The 20387-nt window shown below is 46.9% G+C and overlaps 1 protein-coding gene across 1 annotated transcript; it reads left to right on the top strand.

Annotated features, from left to right (window-relative positions):
• The first annotated feature begins 10474 nt into the window (after positions 1-10474).
• On the top strand, positions 10475-12077 carry DIRAS3 (DIRAS family GTPase 3). The gene has a single exon (XM_020992986.2). The coding sequence runs from the start codon at positions 10698-10700 to the stop codon at positions 11292-11294; it is 597 nt and encodes a 198-aa protein (XP_020848645.1). The 5' UTR covers positions 10475-10697; the 3' UTR covers positions 11295-12077.
• The last annotated feature ends 8310 nt before the right edge of the window (positions 12078-20387 follow it).

The raw sequence follows: 20387 nt of genomic DNA, 5'->3' as shown, positions 1-20387 counted from the left end.
TGACGTTCCTTGTCCAGCCCTCAAGGGCTAAATTGAAAAGGTCTGAGCCCTCTTCTAAGATTGGAAAACAGCTATTATCAATCAAACATTTATTAAGCTCCAACTGTATGCCATGTCCCAGGTGTTCTTTGAGGGACAAAATCAGCCCTGGTCCTCAAGGATTAGGGGAGATACTACATGCACATCTAAGTCTATGGAGCAGATTTGGGATGAGCCCTGTGATTTCATTGGCATAGAGAATGAACAGTGATGCAGATAGGCAACCAATTCAACTTAAGAGTTTTAGCTAAGTGGCCTAGGACACTGAGAGGTTAAGGGACTTACCCAAGGTCATTCAATCAGTTGGTGAATGTCAGAGGCAGAGCTTAAAGGTGGGCCTTCCTGACTCAGTGACTGGTTCTCTAGCTAGGGCTGCCTCGGGAATGATGGTTCATTTAAAAGATCACAGGACCTGGGTCCAAATACTGCCATTGATGCTAGCTCTGAGACCTCAGTTGGGCATCTCCCTTCACCTTCCTGGGTCTCAGTTTCATCATCTGTAAAATTTAATGCTTGGGCTGGATGGCTCCTGAGCCCCTTCCAACTCTCTGTCTCCCTCGCTCACTTATCTTTCTCTACAAAGCCAATAGAAAGTCATTTTGGAGGGGAGGCATCAGAGAACATTTCAGGTATGGGGTGGGGTTTGAGACGCATTTTGAAAAACCAGGGATTCTAAGAGACAGTTAAGAAAGGAGTGCACTCTAGGAAGGGAGAGCAATGCAGCCTGTGCAGAGGGACACTGAGTGTGTGTGGGAAGAGTGGCCAGTTGGTCTGCAATGTAGTAGTGACATAATATATAATATTACAATAGTATACAATGTAATACAATATGATCATTATAACTAGGATTTACACAGTGCTTGAAGGTTTCCAAAGCGCTTTGCAAAAGTTATTTCATTTGATCCTCACAACAACCCCTGGATGCTAGGCATTATTATTATCATCCCCATTTTACAGATGAAGAAACTGAGGCAATCAGAGGTCAAATGATGTGCCCAGGGTCACACAGCTAGGAAGTGTTTGAGGCTGGATTTGAATTTGGGCCTTCCAGATTCCAGACCCAGTGCTCCATCCACTGAGCCACCTAGCTGCCTCCAAGACAAACAAGGTTAAGTGACTTGCCCAGGGTCACACAGCTAGTAAGTATCAGAGGTCAAATTTGAACTCAGGTCTGCCTGACTCTAGGCTCAATACTTTATCCATTCTGTATTGCATTCTGTATGCCATTGCATATTTCCACTGGGTGGAATCAATGACCATATTTTACATAATTATAACTTTAAATAGTGTGATTTAGAATCCATGTTTCCATTTTAGGAGATTCATTGTTCTCTCTAAATCAGGACTGAGCTGTCTATGACAAGGAGGAATATGCAGTGAGTCTGAAAGGGAGGCAGAAGGCATATTGGGAAAGGCTTTAAATGTCAAATGGAGGCATTTGTATTTGATTCTACAGGAAATAAGACGCCACATGAGCTTTGTGAGTGGGGAGGTGACTTGGGCAGACCCAAGTATCATCTGGGCACATATGTGGAGGATGGTTTGGAAAGGGGGAGGCTTGAGGCTGAGAGTCCAGTCAAAAAGCTACTGCAATGGTCTAAGTGAAAGGTGATTAAGAGTCAGCACTAAGGAGGAGACACTCTTGGAAGCACAGTAGTGAGGCTTAGACCTGAAGGGGTCTGGTGGCGTGAGGAAGAGTACAGAGCTGACGGTAACGCTGAGGATGCTAACACAGGTGATGGGGAGGACTGGGGGTTGGCCTCAGTAGGAAGGCAGAAGTTCAGAAGAGGGGGGACTTAGAGGAAAAGATAATGAGCTTTATTTTGGACATGTTGAATTTCAGATACCCATAGTACACCTAGTTGGAAGTGTGATGCTCAGGACAGAGATCTGGGCTGGATATAAAGATCTGGGAGCCACTGACATAGAGACAAAAATTAAACCTCTGGGAGCCAATGAGATGAGAGACACAGAGACAGAGAGAGATGGAGAATATATAACGAAAATAGAAGATCAAACGGTACTATTATTGCATGCCTGGCCCTGAGCAGATAAGTAAATATGGCATCATTTTTAAGGGTGAGGGTGGGTCAGTGGAGAGCAAACAACTGTGGGAGACACAACAGACCTCATGAAGACCACAGGAACTGAACTGAGCCCTGAAGGGAGCTCAGGATTCAAATCCATCAATGAGCTTTTATGGAACGCACTATGTGGCAGGCACTATGCTAAGCACTGGAAATGCAAAAGATAAGGTGGAGTCCAAAGGACGGTTCAGTCAAGCAGTTACAAGCATTAAGTACCTCCTGAGTGTCAGATACTGCGAAGAACTTGGAAAACAGACAAAAACAGAACAGTCCCGGCCCTCAAGGAACTCTATTCTGTCAGAGGACAGCCCAAGAAGGAAGCATAGTGGCAGCTAAGTATATACTCACGCAGAGTATAGAAGTGAGTATAAAGTCCATTCCAGACAAAGGGATTTGGCAGGAGATAGAACAGGAGTCCAGGAAAGCTTGGCTGGAATGTGGCGTTGAGGATGGAGAATCATATGAAGTAAGGCTGGAAAGGTGGCCTAGAACCAAAAGACCTTAGAGGCCGAGCTAAAAAGTTTGCATTTTATCCTAGAGACAGCAGGAGTCGTTGAAGTTTCTGGTGCGGGGAATGACATGGTCTGTCTGAATTGTGGCACTTTGGCAGTCATGGGAAGAAAGGCTGGAATCTGGGAAAACAATTAGGAGGCTGTGGCGACAGTCCAGAAAAGAGGTGATGAGGTTCTTAGCACAGTGCCTGGCACACAGTAGATGCTTCATGACTGCTGAGAGGTTGGTCGATTGGAGCCAGCGCAGTTGGTTCTGTGTGTAAAGAGAAGAGGATAGAAGAAATAGGGTGGAGGAAGCAAAATCAGGGTGTGCCGCAGCCGGCTAGGCCTGGCTCTTGTCAATCAGTTGGTATAAGCGTTTATCCCTCAAAATCAGGGCTTGGTTTACTGGTTTGTTGGCTTACACTGAAGATGATGGAGAGAAGGTGACTAATACAGGTTAAACATGAAAGTGTGGTGTGCCTTTTTGGATAGTCAGCTGGTAAACAACCACCTGCATGGCCCTGGGTAGAAATGACATTTGGCAGGTAATTGGCTAGAGGTGGAGAGGCCTAGCTTGAATAGCCTAAGAGGACACCAGAGTTACTAATCTGGGCAGCTGGATAGATGGTGGTGCTTTCATGGTGAAGGACAGCAGGTATCATGTACAGAACACGAAATCAGGATTCCAAGTGGCCCTGCCACTGACTTCTTTTAGGACCTTGTAATGAATCTGGGTCTCAAGTTGCCTCACCTGTACAAGGAAAGGGTTGGAGTAGAAGTTCTCTAAGGTTATTTTCAGCTCTAAATCTGTCATTCATTCTATAAGCGCTATACCTACATGAGTATATACAAACTAGAGACAAGTTATTGGTGGGGGGGAGATACCAGCAGCAGCTGGGGCAAGAAAGGTTTCAATTTTAGATGATGCTTGAGATAAGTCTTGAAAGAGACAGGGATTCTAAGAGACAGAAGTGAGGAGAGAATGCATTGCATTCCAGGTATGGCCAATGCAAAAGCTTGGAGAGGAGAATGAAGTCCTGTGTCTGAAGAACAGTCCATAATATGAGGATGCCAAATGTTTGTAGGGGAAAGAAGGTGATGTACAATCAGGATAGGAAGGCAGGAAGGGGCCAGGTTGGGGAAAACGTTCAGTGCTTCCAAACAAATAAGTCTCTATTTGTTCCCAGAAGTCATAGGGAGTCATTGAAGCTAATTGTGTAGGGGAATGTCAGGGTCAGACCTGTCTGCACTGTAGGAAAATCACTTTGGTAGCTATGTAGAAGATAGATTGGGTTTGGGGGAAATTGAAGGCAAAGAGACTAATTAGAAGACCATTATAATAGTCTGGGTCGGTAGTGATGAAGCCCTTATCTACAGTTGTGGCTATCGGTGGAGAGAAAGTGACAAACACTAGAGATGCTGTAGAAATCACAAGATTGAATAATATATTGAACATGAGAAATGAGGAAGAAGGAGAATAAAAGATTGTGAACCCAGAAAGGATAGTGGTGCCCTTGACAAAAACAGGAAAGTGCAGAAGAAAAGATGAGTTTAGAGAAAGTGTAACTAGTTCTTTTTGAACATGGTGAGTTTGAGATGTCTACGGGATATGCAATCTACACTGTCTGGCAGGCAGTTGGTGATGTGAGATTGGGGTTCAGGAGGCAGACATAAGTATATAGAGCTGGGAGAAAGAAGACATTTAGGAGATATCTGGAAACAGATGATAAGTAAACTCACAGGACCTGATATGTTCCCCAAGTAAGATGGTGTTAAGACAGAAGAGAAAGGGCTCTGGCGTATACCTACAGATGATGAACCAGTAAAGGAAAGAATAGTCCAATATGGAGGAGGAAGAACAGGAGGAATGGAGAAAAAGGGAGGGGTGGAAGAAGGGAGAAGAAGAGGAGGAGGGATCACGAAAACCTAGAGAGGCAAAAGTGGCCAGTAGTATCAAATATGGCCAAGAGATAGAGAAGGATGAAGACTGAGAAAAGGCTATCCGATTTTGTAAGGAAGAGATGACTGGTGACTTTAGAAGAGCTGAGATTTGGCCCAAATTTTCTGGATTTCAGTTTTATAATTAGGCAAGACGAGTGACTAGCCCAGTCATACCTTCTGCCCCACTACTGGGCATATACTCCAAGGAAGCCACAGAAATGCCAAACTTAGGAACAGTGGATAGCGATTAGGTAAGACATTATTATATTATCTGTTACATATCTTCTGATGCAAACAGCCTAGAACCCTGAGAGCACTGAGAATAGGAACCCTCCCAGGCACTAGCCCTGCCTGCAACTTGGCCGCCTAACACAAGCCTGAAGGAGAAGAGGGCAGACACAATCCCAACCGTCCACTACTGGCTTCCAGGAAGCAGGTAAGCCCAGGAAACCTGGGTACAGCAGCTAGAAGTCCACGACCACTGACCCTGCTTCCAGCCTGTCCCCTGCCTTGACTGCCCAGGGCAGGCCCTCATCATCTCACTCCTGGACTGTGGCCATAGCTGCCAGAGGGTCTGCCTGCCTCAGACTCTTCCCACTCAGTCCTGCTTCCATTCAGCTGCCAAAGTGATTTTCCTAAAGGGACGGCACCATGTCAGCCTTCCCCTCTGTTCAATAAATTCCAGCATCTCTGTCACCTCCAAGCAATTATTAAGTGCCCACTGTACGTTAGGCACAAATATAAAAACCTTTGGCATGCAGTTCCTTTCACAGCCTCCCCCTTTCCGGCCTTCTTTCGCCTTACACCCCGCCACAGGATGCTCCATCTCTTGGGTCTGGGCATTTCTTCTGGCTATCCCCCACGCCTGGAGCGCTCTCCCTTCTCATCTCTCGACTCCTGTGTAACCCAACTAATGCCCACCTCTTACAGGAAGCCCTTCCTGATTCCCCCTTTATGCCAGAGTCTTCCTTCTGAGATGAGTCCTCATTTCTCCTGTCTAGACCTTGCTGGTGTAGTTTCCCCTTAGACTGTGAGCTCCCTGAGGGCAGGCACGCGCTTGGGTCTGGCTTGCTGGTTTTCCTCTTTTGTGTTGGGCACAGGGCAGGTGCTTAATAAAAGCCGGCTGCTAGATTTCCCTTTGAGGTCATGGGTACAGAGACCTTCTGTATCAGGAAATCTGAATAAGGAGGGGCTCTTGCCCCTCCCTGGAAGAAAGCGTGGGGGGAAGTCTCTCGCTCTTGCCCCTCCCCAGGAGAGAGAGTGGAAGGGGGGGTCCCCCTCTGGCCGTTGCCCCTCCCCAAAAGAAAGGGTGGGGGGGTCTCTTATTCTTGCCCCTCCCCAGGTGAGAGAGTGGAGGGAGGGGGTCCGTCTTAGTTCTTGCACCTCCCCAGAAAAAAGAGTGGAGGAAGGGCAGGGGGAGGGTCTCTTATTCTTGCCCCTCCTCAAGAGAGTGGGTGGAACGGGGGGGGGACGTCTCTTGCTCCTCCCCAGGACTAAAGCTCCTGCTAAGGGCTCAGGCGCATGCGCAAGATTGCCGCCCAACTAGGTATGACACGCATGCGCCATTCCAGTTTAAACCAGTATAAACCTTCCACTGCAAACATTCCCACTAACTAAAGCGTATAATTTATCTTGGAGAGCCTGCGGTAATCTCGCGATATTGAACGTGAAAGGCCCTGTTGCCAAGCTCGCTGCCCCACTCCCCAAAGAATTATATAATTGTATACCGCCAACGTGAGGGGGGGCGGGCGTCGGTAGCGCCGCCCCCCCCAGGCTCAACAGAAGCACAGAGCCTTCCTATAGGCTGGATTCAGGCGGCCCTAGCAACGGGGAGAGGGGGTGGGCGGAACTTGGTTACCTCCTTGTGGGGATTGGACAAGAGGCCAGCCCCGAAAAGGCGGAATGGGCCGGGATTGGCCAGACGGTGCGAGGCTCTGTCGGACCCCGTCATGATAGGTCAGAGCCAGGCAGGGCGTTTAGCCGGGGAGCTGTGTCTGCAAGGCTCGGCTATGGCTCGCTCCCCATCCCTGGGCCCCTCCACGCGTGCTGCTGAGCGAGGAGGAGAAAATGCTGCTGCTGCTCGGGCCGGCCTGCCCCCTCCAGATGCATGTTACACAACCTCACCTGGACCCTCCGGCGGGCGGCCGGGAAGTCTGCTCCACCTCCGGCATCCTGCATCCCTCTCCGGGCATCTCCTCCAAACCTTTCCTCCTCCATCCATCCCTTCCTCCATCTCTCCATCCATCCGTCCATCCCTCTTTTCTTCCTTCCTTCCCTCCCTCCCTCCATCCCTCCATCCATCCCTCCATCCCTCTTTTCTTCCTTTCCTCCCTCCCTCCATCCTTCCATCCCTCTTCTCCTTTCCTCCATCCATCCCTGCATCCATCTTTTCCTCCTGTCTTCCCTCCTTCCCTCCATCCCTCCCTCCATCCCTCCATTCCTCTTCTCCTTTCCTCCTTTCCTCCCTCCATCCCTCCATCCATCCCTGCATCCCTCTTTTCTTCCTTTCCTCCCTCCCTCCCTCCGTCCCTCTTTTCCTCCCTCCCTCCATCCCTCCATCTCTCTTTTCCTCCTTTCCTCCCTCCCTCCCTTCATCCCTCTTCTCCTTTCCTCCATCCGTCCCTGCATCCATCTTTTCCTCCTTTCCTCCCTCCCTCACTCCATCCCTCCATCTCTCTTTTCCTTCTTTCCTCCCTCCCTCCCTGCATCCCTCTTCTCCTCCTTTCCTCCCTCCATCCCTCTTTTCCTCCCTCCCATGCCCACTAACCCTGAGCCCTCCTCTTTCCTCCCTCTATACTGCTTCACTTGGTGATCTCATCAGCTCGAATGGATTTAATTATCATCTCTATGCTGATGGTTCTCAAATCTATTTATCCAACCTTAACCTCTCCCCAGACTTTCATCTCCAACTGCAGTTCAGACATCTTGGAATGGATGTCCCTCAGGCAGCTTAAAACAGCGTGTCCACCATTGGATTGGTGATCTTTTCTCCAAAATGCTCCCCTATCATTGCTGGGGGGACCACCAGCCTTCCCTCCCCTAGGCTTACCAGCCAGGCGTTACCCACTCATTATATCTCACTCTCCCTATGCACTCTGTCACCTTTACAACATCTTTCAGCGTGCTCCCTTCTCTCCTCTGGGACTGCCACACCCGGGTGCAAGCCTTCATCACCACTGTCTGGACCACTGCAATGCCCTCCTGCTGGGTCTCTCTGCTCCAAGCCTTGCCCCAGATCTTCCCAGAGCCCCAGTATGGCTATGTCAGCCCCCTACTCAATAACCTCCAGTGGTTCCCTCTCCCCTGCAGGATCAATACAATCCTCTGTCAGACATTCAAAGCCCTTCTTAACCTAGCCCCACCCTAACTTTCCAGCCTCCCCTCCACATACTCTCCAATCCAGTGACCTGGCCTCCTGACTGTTCCTCCGCCTCTTGTGTCCAGGTATTTTCACTGGTCCTGCCCCAGGACTGGAATTGTTTTCCCTTCTCGTCTCTGCTTCCTGCCTTTGCTGGCTTCCTTCAGGTCCCAGCTAAAATTCCCCTTCCTACAGGGGAATTTTCCTTCCTCAATTCCTCTCCCTTGCAGTGCCTTTGCTCTGATGACTGTCTACTGTTTACCCTTTCTAGAGCTTGTCTGAACATAGCTGTTTGCACGTTCTCTTCCCCATTGGAGTGTGAACTCCTTAGGAGCAAGGCCGCTAGTGCTTGGCACACAGTAGGCACTTAATAAATGCTATTGACTGACCTTTCACCCTGGAAATTCATTCTGCCCCTGTGACTTTTTCCTCTAGTTGGTTCTTTCCAGAAAGTTCATTTTAAGACAAAGTTTCAGGCTAGGTATGTCTTCATTGCTTTCCAGCTTTACTCCTGACTCACCGGACTTTTCCCACCATGCCCACTTCTTATTCTTCCCCTCCCCTTTTAGCCTTCCTGCTATGTGTTATCTTCCCCCACCACAGTGTAAGCTCTCGGAGGGCAGGACCTGCCTTTCTGTTTGTTTATCTTTACATTCTTTGCACTTAGTACCATGCTTGGTCCTCAGTAAGTACTTAATACGTGCTTGTTGACTCGACTGCATGCCAGGCACTCTGCTAAGGGCTGGAATTACAAATGCAAGCAAATACCCTTTAATTTTTACAAAGCACTTTTTGTGCATTCTCTTACTTGATCCTCAGAACAACCCTGGGATCTAGGTGTTGTTTTTACCCCCTATTGCTGACAAGGAAACTGAGGTTGAGAAGTTAAGTGACTTGCCTAGGTCACATAGCCAGTCTGTGACAGTGGCATAACTTGAATCCAGGTTTTTGGGGTTCCAAATCCTGAATTTAGTTGTGTCTTCTCTAGGGTCACCATCCCCAAGTCCCCCACCTCTTGGCTTCCTTCAAGATTCAGCCTGAAACTCACCCTGCTCTAAGAAGGTGAAATGGAAATTTCCCTGCCCTCATGCTTTCCCTTTTCAGATTACTTTTCATCTACTCTGAAAATGTCTCCCAGGTACCTCGTGATTGACATCAGTGGGGTCCAACTCAAATAGCAATCAGGACCACTCATCTTTACATAAAGATCTTCCAGCAGCAGATTGGCTTAACATTGTAATATTATCTATGTTTTGCTGCATTTTTATTTATTTTGTTAAATATTTCCCAATTACATTTTAATCTGGTGCTGTCTGTGCTCTGCAGTGTTGTGGGCCTGATGTGGCCTGCCCGCTATGTGTTGGATACCTCTGATCTTCGTGTTATCTTCTCTAGCGGAATGGAAGTTTCTTGAGGGCAGTGAACATGTACTTGCCTCTCTGCATCACCAGCCTGACACGAAGCACTGAATAGATAAAGGCTTGTTGACTATCTTCCACTATTTGACTTGCTCACTGATTTTGCTTTCTAGGTACACTAGGGTAGAGGAATCATTTGGACCAGTCTTCTTACTGTGCCTGGGAATCTTAATGCTGTAGAAGGTCCAATGTCTGAAGTCTCAGACTCAGGATTTGAGGAATCTGGAATTACCCAAGTCGGGAGAGGCAGAGGTGTTGAGGAATCTCACCACCCGCCCTCCTGAATAGAACGTAAACTTCTTAAGGGCAGGAACTTTCACTTTATGTTTCCGCTCCCAGTGTTTAAAACAATGTCGGACCCAGAGAAGATGCCTAATAAGTGCTTGTTGATTGTCTGGGGCTGCTAGACCCGGCCTGGGCCTGGGGGAAGTGGGATTTGGAAGAGAACGGGGAGAAGCTTTGCCTGGCTAGGAGTCTAGGAGGCAGGGGGAGGGAGAGAGGGAAAAGGAAAGGGGAATGAGAATTTCTCCTTGTAAATCTGCCATGCTGACCCTCAGCTGAGTGTGCAGCTGCAGGGGTGGAGGGAGGGGATGGTGATGTCCAGGCTGCCTTGAGATCTGCCCTAGGATAAAGCTAAGTTGTGTATAGGAAATTGTTATTAGGATCAATGCAGAACTCCTAAGCCATTCAGTGGCAACCCCCCCCCCATGTTGTGATGAGGAAACTGAGGCTCAGAGGGGGTGAACAATTTGCCGAAGGTCACACAGCTCATGGAGGAGCCGAGGTCTGCATCCAGGTCCTCTGACTCCAAATCTAGCATTCTTTCCCCCAATAGTCTAGGCTCCCTACCCCCACTGTGGTGCCCTCCCTTCCCCATACCCCAGGGACCAGAGCTAGACCAAGTCTTTGGCATGTGAGATTTGCAAAGCTGGGGGAGGGAGAAGGGGCAAGTCCCATAAATAATATTTATAAACTATTCCCCCGCTATCCCAAGGCTGCTGTGCCATAAAGATGTGTGCATACGCCGTTTTACATTTTTTCTGGGGGGGAGGGGGCACGGAATTAGCTGGTTGGGGGCTCTGCAAGGGGCAGACGAAAGGACAAGTTTGAGTGAGGAATTGCCTGTTTCTGTTTCTCTCCTCCTCCCTTCCCGTCTCCCAGATTCCCCCAATGGCCAGGTAAACACAGAAGCTGAGTGGGCAAAGCTGCCCCCCTCCCAGTCGTGCCCCACCCCCGAGTTGAGCTTGCAGCCAGCATCCTCTCACTCTCGGGCTTGCCTGCTCAGATCACGGGTAGCAGCAGGGGTAGCAGCAGCGCGGCAGCTGTTCTCGCTCCCTCCAGCTAGAATCCAGCTTCCGAGATGCCTGAGCAGAGCAACGACTACCGAGTGGTGGTGTTTGGGGCAGCCGGAGTCGGAAAGAGTTCCCTGGTCCTCAGATTTGTCCGGGGCACTTTCCGGGAAACCTACGTGCCCACCATCGAAGACACCTACCGCCAAGTCATCTGCTGCGAAAAGAGCGTCTGCACCCTCCAGATTACCGATACAACAGGTAGTCACCAATTTCCAGCCATGCAAAGGCTGTCCATTTCCAAGGGTCACGCCTTCATCCTGGTGTACTCCGTCACCAGCAAGCAGTCCCTGGAAGACCTGCTGCCCATCTATGAGCAGATCCGCCAGATCAAAGGGGATGTGCAGAAGGTCCCCATCATGCTGGTGGGCAACAAGACCGACGAAGACCAGAGGGAGCTTCAGGCCAGCGAGGGGGAGGCTCTGGCCAACAAGTGGAACTGCTCCTTCATGGAGACCTCGGCCAAGAACAACTCCAACGTGCAGGAGCTTTTCGAGGAGCTGCTGAACCTGGAGAAGAGGAGACCTGTGTGCCTACAGGTGGACGGCAAGAAAGCCAAGCCGCCCACCCGAAGCGCCCGGCTGAGAGGCAAGTGCTGTCTTATGTAAGGCCCGAGGGTCGCCGACCAAGACCCTCCGCTTCCTTTGCATGGTGTCTGTCTTAGGGGCTTGGACTACTCCTCCCTGTCGAAAAGTGTCACCCACAGCATTATTGATTTTTTTAATGAGGAATCTCAGCTCGTGGTTCATGCTATAAAAAATTGGATATGAACAAATGTCCTCGGGGGGGGGGAAGGAAAAACCAAAATGTGACCAAGAAATTAAACATTTACTTGAGGGGGAGGGATTAATAACTCTATTGACTAAAAAGAAAAAAGAAAAACACCAGGACATCCAGCATTAACTGTCTCGAAGTATTCTGAACTTTGAAGAAAATCTTTGCAAAAAAAAAAACCCCAAACATTTGAATTTGAATCCAAAGACCAGGATGTATTTTGAATAATGTCATAATGCCCCTTTTTATAATGCCACGAGTAATATTGTTTTTAATCATTTTTGGTTGTTTGATCAAGAAACCATAACTTGCCTATGCTGTATATACTGTTTCCGAACACCATCTTCAGAATTCACCTTGAACAAATTTGCTGTTGAGTCTGGAAGACCTAATACAGAAAACCAGGAAGCTGTGCTCTCTCAACTGGTAGATACAGGGGTGGAGAGGATGACATTCGCTTACCAAAGATGTGCTAGATGTCTCAGAAATAAAGTTCCAACTGTTTGTGTGTTTGTGTGTGTGTGTTTGTGTGTACGTGTGTCGCTCAGCAGCTTCGGAGGCATGTGGCAGTGATTTATCAATAAGTGTGACTTATTAAAGCTCTTCCTTGCATGGAATCACTCGTGTCCTGTTGTGGTTTTTCTCAACAGCGTGGGACTTCGCTGCATTTGCCAGGGTAGCCCTTAAATGGGTCCTGGCTTAGGGCCCAGGGCAGGATCTCAGAGCAAGGGAGAGAGGGAGGGAGGGAGGAAGAGATCGAGGGAGGGAGGGAGGGAGGGAACAAGCCCCTTTTCCCTCTGGCGATTAGGATCTAAGCAGATCTCTCAGGCCCCCTGCAATGCAGGGGTTGCTGAGCTCATATCTACCCCTCTGGTCACTGGTCCTCTCTGGTGAGAGCAGAGAGGAAGTAGGCTGAACAGCAGTATAGGAAAGGCAGATCTGAGGATTTGGAGCTGGGGGACAGACGCTCTCCTCCAGAGTTCATCTGCTTCAACACCCTCCTTTTTCACAGAAGAAAACTAAGTCCCAGACAGGGCTAATGACCTGCCCCCAGATACAGGCAGATGGTAAGTACCAGAGCCCCTTCAGGATTCAGATCAGCCCTTCAACCTCCCAGCCCAGAGCTCTATTGCTACATCTCAGTCCCTCTTAAAATCAGTGAAATCCTGTCTCCCTCAAAATGTCTCTGAGTGAGAGGCTCTGCCAGTAACAGCAGCAGCAGCAGCAGCAGCAATGATAATGCCAATCATCATTCTCATCATAGTAGCTAGCATTTCTAGAGCACCTGGAGGTTTGTAGAGTGCTTCTAGAAGTGAAATCAGTTGCTGCATCTTGTTAGATGGCATATGGGTATTTACCTTGGGTCTACCTTAAGGGGGCTACCTTAAGAGAGGAGCATAGTAAAATAACTAGAGAACAGGCTTCCCTTAGAGATGGGAGAATCTGTATTTAAGTCCCATCTCTGACACAAACTGGCTGCTGACCCTGGCCCAGTCAGGTCACTTAGAGCCTCCAGCAATGGATCTGCATTGGTGAAAGGAGTTTCCTTACTGGGACTTCCCTTTGTCAGTGAAATCACAGACCTGGTACAGAAACCTAAAAAAACAGTTATCATTGTGGAAGAAGGGAGGGGTATTGTGTCAGGAAGGGGGAGGGCATGTTCCTTTTCATTTCCTGGGATGACTGGAGGAAAAATTCTATAAAATTCCCTTTATGAAAAGAATTACCATCAGTCAGTTAATAAATATTTATTAAGCACTTACTTTATACCAGGCACTGTGCTAAGTAATGAGGATACAAAGAAAGGCAAAAGACAGTCCTCAAGGGGCTAAGTGGGGGAGACAACATGCAAATAATTATATTTAAAAGAAGATGTATACAGGATAAATTGGAAATAATCAGCAGAGGGAAGGCACAGGCATTAAATGCCTTCATTAGCCTTCATTAGCATTAAGAGAGATCAGAAGAGGCTTCCTATAGAACGTGGGATTCTAGCTTGAACCTGAAGAAAGCCAGGGAAGGCAGAAATTGGAGAGGGGAGGGGGGAGGGAGGGAGGCAGGCAGAGAAAATACTGGAAGCTGAGAGATGAGATCTCTGGTTGGAGGAACAGCCAGGAAGCCAGGGTCACTTGATCAAAGCCCATGGTGGGGAGGGGGAAGGGAGAGGTCAGTGTGTAAGATGACTGAGGAACATTAGAAAGACAGGGAGGAGGGCTAGGTTATGAAGGGCTTTGAATGCCAAACAGAGCATTTGGTATTTGATCCTGAAGGCAATAGGAAGCCACTGGAATTTATTGAGTAGGGAGATGGTCAGATCTGTGGTCAGACCTGGGCTTTGGGAAAATCACTATAGTGGATGAATGGAGGATGGACAGGAGTGGGGAGAGACTTGATGCTGACAGACCCCTGCCCCCAGCAGCCACTGCAATAATCCAGGCAGGGTGAGGTGATCAGGGCCTGTACCAGGGGGGCAGTGTCAGAGGAAATAAGAGATATTGCAGAGGTAAAAACAACAGGTCTGGGCAACAGATTGAATATTGGGGGGGAAAGAAACTTGGAACCCAGGAGACACCCCCAAAGTACAGAAACCTCAAAGAAGAAGCCAATTTTTTCTGTAGCTTTTAAATAAAGGAAAAATTTAGTCCTCAATCCCTTCTCCCAGAATTCCTGGACACCTCCTATGTGAAGCTTCCTTGTCTCCCCTACCTGCCAGTGAGTTCTCCTCGATCTGGTTTTCCCACAATTCTTTTATCTCCCATTTGTACCCTTCACCCTTCACCTGGTAGTTTATTTTCCATGCCCATATTATATACTGCAACAAAATGTAAGCTTATGGAGGGCAAGGACTATTTCTCTGTTAAAATGTGTATCCCAGCACCTAACACCACACCTTTTTAGTCTAGACTTGTGACTTCCTTGATGTGGGAATTTCCTCATATTTGGAAGCTCCCTTCACTGATGGGCCACTCATTTGCAGCTTATCGAGGAGTTTAGCACTGCCAAGGATTACTGAGAAACAAGTGATTTGTCCAGTCATCCAGCCAACACATGCCAGTCTAGGCTGGAATCCCAGGTGTCCTCTTGACGCTCTCTTCACTCTATCAAGCTGCCACTCCCCAACATGGGTTTACTAAATGTTTGTTGAGTGAATGTAGAACACCATGTTTGCATGTTTGTTCTCTGGTCTTAGCACTGTTGGGGCTCTTTCCTAATCTGGAAGGGAAGGGAAGACAGACAGGAAGGAAGGAAGGAAGGAAGGAAGGAAGGAAGGAAGGAAGGAAGGAAGGAAGGAAGGAAGGAAGAATAAGCATTTAGCATCCATTATGTGCCAGGAACTGTGCTAAGTGCTTTTTACAAATAAAGTTATTCTTTGGAAATGGTTGTGCAGTTGACTTCTAGAGAAGAAGAATGTTATACAACTGTATCATGCTTTCAGTCTGCCAAGATGATGGTCTTTGTATTTCATTAGTTACAAAAAAAACTTGAAGTTTAGAAAATACTCCATCAACTTTTACAGGATTGCTTCTTCTACTTCTTCTTCTTCTTCTTCTTTTCTTCTTCTTCTTCTTCTTCTTCTTCTTCTTATTATTTATTATTATTATTATTATTATTATTATTATTATTATTATTATTATCTCCTTGTCTGACCTAAGCTGGAAATCCAGTGGTCACTCATGATTCAGTCCCAATACTGATCCTCCCACAAGCTTGATCTGCTCCATGTCTGACCAAGACGTTTGGGTCTTGGACCATGTTGGTGCCAAACTGTGCAGACACCCAATGAGCTTAAACCTTCCTGCAGCTCAGAACTCCTGAGCTCAAGCAATCCTCCAGTCATTAACCTCCTTACCAGAAAGGATGACAGGAGTGGGCTACCTCAAACTTGGACCCAAAAACAAGATTCACACCCAAAACAATCCGCCTTTACCCCTTGGAAAATGCCTTAAGCACTTTGTTTTTGTTATTGTTCAGTCTTGTCTGATTCTTTGTGATCCCATTTGGGGTGTATTTGGCAAAGTTACTGGAGGGGTTTACTATTTCCTTCTCCAATTCATTTTACAGATGAGGAAACTGAGACAAACAGGGCTAAGGGACTTACCCAGGGTCACACAGATAGTAAGTGTCTGAGCTCACATTTGAACTCAAGAAAATTAGTCTTCCTGACTCTAGGTGCAGCTCTCTGTGCACTATGGCGCCCCCTAGCTGCACCACACACTTTGCTCTGTGGCTATGGGATGTGCCATTTAGATCTCATAAAGTTACCTGAGAGAAAATACCCCAACCAAAATGATGACATGCTACTTGGGCCGATTTATCAAATGTCTCTTATGTGCAAAGCATTGGGCATACAAAGGAAATAAAGAACCAGCCCCGGCCTGCAAGGGGCTGCATCAAACATAACCAGAAACACAGATCGTTTGAATAAAGTTGAGAAGGGAGAAGGCCTGAGGAGGGCAGGGACAGGCTTTTCACGGTTGGTGGCCTCTGAACCACCTCAGTAGATGCTGAGGATTCTCCCAGGTGGCTAGGAGAAGAGGTTCCAGGCATAGAATGGGGGGGGGGGAGGAGAAGGGAGGCAGCAATCTGGGAGTAGGAAAAAAAAAAAAAGAGAAACAGGGTTGGAGGTGAGGGATCAGGGGATGTATAGGGGGTCTAAGCAAGTGGGTGGCCAGACCAGTGTGGTGGGAGCACAGAGTACAAGAAAGACACTTTTGGAAAAACATTTTGTTTCAACAAAAACAGCTTATTAAGACTGCAAATGAGGCTGCTCAGTATGAGATGAGTGGCCAATCTTCACCCTTAGAAACACTAGAAAGTGTGGCCTATAAACGTTGACTGTTGCTTTCTAAAATAAAAATGATAGCATTTATGTGACTCTTTGAGATTGCTTGTGATAATTCAGAGTAATAGTAATAAACAACAACTGTTTATAAAGTGCTTTACAAATATTAATCTCGTTTGAGTCTCACAACAAACCTGGAAGGTGAGTACTCTGATTATCTTCATTTTACAGATGAGGAAACTGAGGCAGAGAGAAGGAAAATGATTTGGCCAAGGTCACTAAGCTAATAAGTATCTGAGGCAGGATTTTGAATGACATCTTCCTGACCCCAACTACTGCAACAACCCATAAAGGAAGAGACTTACGATAAGAAATGGGGATGAGATGCTAAGAATGGCTCTTCACCCTTGTCTTTCCATGATATCCCAAGGTGGTGAAGGAAGACCTTCTACCAGTGTCTGGCCCAGCAAGTTGGGAACATTCTGTCCAGATCCAGTGAGGTAAGTCGGAAGCAGACCACATCTAATAAAAAGCCAGCCTTGTTACAACCTAATAAAATGGATACATTTACTGATCTCATTGAGAGAACTTGCCTGGAGCCATTTTTGATCCAAACAGGCTCCCCAGGGCGGGTGAGAACCAGACAGGAGGCCTCTTGGGGGCAGAGGAGAGGCTGGCTCTTATCTGTGAATGTCCCAACGTCCCTGCTCCACTGCGTGTCTCAAACTCGTGACATGCGTTGGCTGCACGATGCATCCCCAAAGGTGGGGATGAGCCCTTATCTCTACATCCAGGGGTTTGTTGGGGAATTGTGGGAAACTGGCAGAATGTGGAGTCCATGCAGTCAGGGAGATCAGGGAGCCACTGAAACAGAGGAGGGTGTCTCTGGTGGAACAGCTGTCAGACGGCAGGTGGGAGAGAGCAGAGGGGGAGGGAGCACATTGGACTTGGAGTCTGAAGAGCCCGCTTCAAGGCCTGGCTCTGACTCTGGCTTTGTTCCCCGAGACAAATCACTGTCGTCCCATAGCAACATAAATTTAGGATTAGAAGGGACCTTAGGCCCCTTATATTACAGATGGGGAAACTGAGGCCCAAAGAAGGGGAGGAGAAGAAGAGAAGGGAATAAGCAGTCACATAGCACCTACTATGTACCAGGTACTATGCTAAGTGTTTTGTTTTGTTTTGTTTTTTAAACAAATGTAACCTTATTTGATCCTCACGACAACCCTGGTGCTACTATTATCCCCATTTTACAGATAAGGAAACTAAGGAAGACAGGGTTAAGTGACTTGCCCAGGGTCACATAGCTAGTAAATGGACAGATTTGAATTCAGTTCTTCTTGACTCTAGACCCAAAGCTCTACTTACTGTCCCACCTAGCTTCGGAGAGCCCAGAAATATTAAGTGACTTTTGCCTAAGGTCGCATAGGTAATAAGCAGCAAAGCCCTTGGATTTCAAATACAGTGATCCTATTTCTCAGTTTCCCCATCTATAAAATGGAGTCAAACTCTACTATAAAGCAGTAATCATCAAAATTATCTGATGCTGGTTAAGAAATAGAGTGTGGATCAGCAGAATAGGTTAGGTACACAAGACACAGCAGTAAATGACCATAGTAATCTAGTGTTTGACAAACCCAAAGATCCCAGCTTTGGGGACAAGAACTCACTCTCTGACCAAAACTGCTGGGGAAACTGGAAAGCAATGTGGCAGAAACTAGGTGTACACCAACATCTCACACCCTATACCAAGCAAAAGCTAAAATGGGCACATTTTAGACATAAAGGGTGAAACCACAAGTAAATTCGGAGAGCAAGGAATAGCTTACTTATGGAGAAAGGAAGAATTTATGACCAAAGGAGAGATGGGGAACATTACAAGACGTAAAACAGATAATTTTGATTATATTAAATTAAAATGGGTTTTGTACAAATACAAAATGGGGTAATACTTGCACTATTTACCTCACAGGGTTGTTTTGGGGAAAGTTCTTTGTAAGCGGTGAAGTGTCCAATAACGAGAACTCTTATTGTAATAATAGCTCATACTTTTATGGCACTTGAAGGTTTACTAAGCTCAAGACCAAGGGTTTTTAATGTTTTTGTGTGTATTATAAGCCCCTTTGGCAGTCTGGTATAGGCTATGGACCCCCTACTCAGTATCTTGATTGTAAATACAGAAAACAAAATATATATGATTACAAAAAGAAAAAAACCAATGACATTGAACTCCAGTTGTCAATTTTTTTTAATTCAAGTCAACAAGCATTGATTAAGCACCTATTTTGTGCCAAGTACTGAGTTAAGTACTAACAAAAAAAGGGCAAAAAACAGTCTCTGTTTTCAAAAGGCTCCCAATCTAATGGAGGAGGGGGTAGAGAACAGCATGAAAACAACTGTGTGCAAATAAGATATCATTTATGCACATACTAATATACTACATGCACATGTAAAGATACATACACATACGCACATACATATACATGTGATAAGTTGGAGATCACCTCCCAGGAAAAGTCATTAAGATTCAGAAAGACTGTTGCAGAAGGGAGTGCTGTAACTGAGGCTTCAGTGAAGCCAAGACAAAGAAATGAACTCTAGAAATAGATTATGTCATTTGACCCTTAGAACACAGTCAGTCAATAATCATTTATTAAGTGCCTACTAGTTACCGGGCACTGGAAGATACAAAGAAAGGCCAACAGCAGTCTGGCTCCAGACAGGATAGCCAAGAGAGAATAAACAGAGGGAAGGTACTCTCGTTAAGGGGATTGGAAAAGTCATCCTGTGGGAGGAAGCAGGAGAAGGCAGGGGGCAGAGATGAGGAAACAGAGCATTCTGGGCATGGGGACAGCCAGAGAAAATGCCCAGAGCTGGGGTGTTAGGCAGGAAGAGAACAGAGAAGTAGACACACGGAATCAAGTGCCTACTTGATTCCATATTTCATCATCTGTCACAGAACTTGGGTTAGAATGAACTGGGCCCCCTCACAGGCCTCAGTTTCCTCATCAGTAAAATGAGGAGCTTAAATGACATGGCCACTGAGGTCACTCCCAATTTGAGAGATGGGATCCTATGATATGATATGGGGCCTCCGAGGTCATCTCCTCCAGTTCTCTTCAGCAAAATTGCCCTCTGTGGCATACTAGGGAAGTTGGTAGTCATGTGAGCATGCCTATAGGGTACAGCTTTAGAGCTGGAAGAGAGCACTAGAACAGGGAAGGGCCTTGAGTGCTGTCCTGGGAGAACACGGTGAAGGTGCCAGGCTTGAAATGAAGGACTCAGCAGCTGGGGGCAGGACTGGTCTCCAGCTTTTCCTATCTATAGCCTATTTGTACACAGCCCGCTGTTATCTCCCCATGAGATTTCAAGCTCCTTGGGCGCAGGGACTGTCTTTTTGCCTTTCTTTGTATCTCCATAGCATAGTGCAGCGCCTGGTAGTTCATAGTAGGTACTTAATAAATGCTCATTGCCTTGACTTGATTGTTAGGTCTGAGTATTTTAAGGGCTGTCTTATGGAGGAGGGATGAGATTTGCTCTGTTTGGCCCCAGAGGCTTGGAATAAGAGCTATGGGGAGGTGTTGGCAAAAGGCAAATTGAGGCTCCTAACTTGTAGCTCTCAGAACCCATGCTTCTCTGACTCTGGGACTGCAGGCACTCCCCTTTTACAGATGAGACAATTGAGGCACAAAGAAGTAAAAGTCACATAAGTAATAAGATCTGGACTCGGATCTTTTCTAATCGCAAATTCCAAACTCTTTCCAGGACACCACTCTACTTGTTATATATGTCAAAGGGCGGCCTAGTTTCCATTAAAGCCCAAGGACCATTATCTCATGTCAGGGTAAGGACTAGATCTAGGATTTCATTGGTCTAAAGAACTCCCAAATTAGAGCTCTCCCTCTGAAAATGAAGTTCAGTATCTTCTCTGTGACTGTTCTGGAGTCACATATGTGACATGTGACACAGTGTCAGAGGCAGCCCTTGAACCCAAGCTTCAAGGCTGGTGCTGGTTCCCAGATATGCCAGCCTGCCTCTTATTTCAGTTCATTTAAATTCAGTTTGGTCAACACTGATTAAGCACCTATTGTATGCTAAGAGGTATATATGTGACTATTAGGTATTTAAAGTTGAATGGTTATAG

This window comes from Phascolarctos cinereus, unplaced genomic scaffold (genome assembly GCF_003287225.1).
Source record: "Phascolarctos cinereus isolate Bilbo 61053 unplaced genomic scaffold, phaCin_HiC Scaffold_5;HRSCAF=322, whole genome shotgun sequence".
NCBI lineage: Eukaryota > Metazoa > Chordata > Mammalia > Diprotodontia > Phascolarctidae > Phascolarctos > Phascolarctos cinereus.
This window is presented reverse-complemented; position numbering and strand designations above follow the sequence as displayed.

Coding starts and splice junctions, on each gene's coding strand:
- DIRAS3 (XM_020992986.2), top strand. CDS start 10,698: ATGCCTGAGCAGAGCAACGACTACCGAGTGGTGGTGTTTGGGGCAGCC.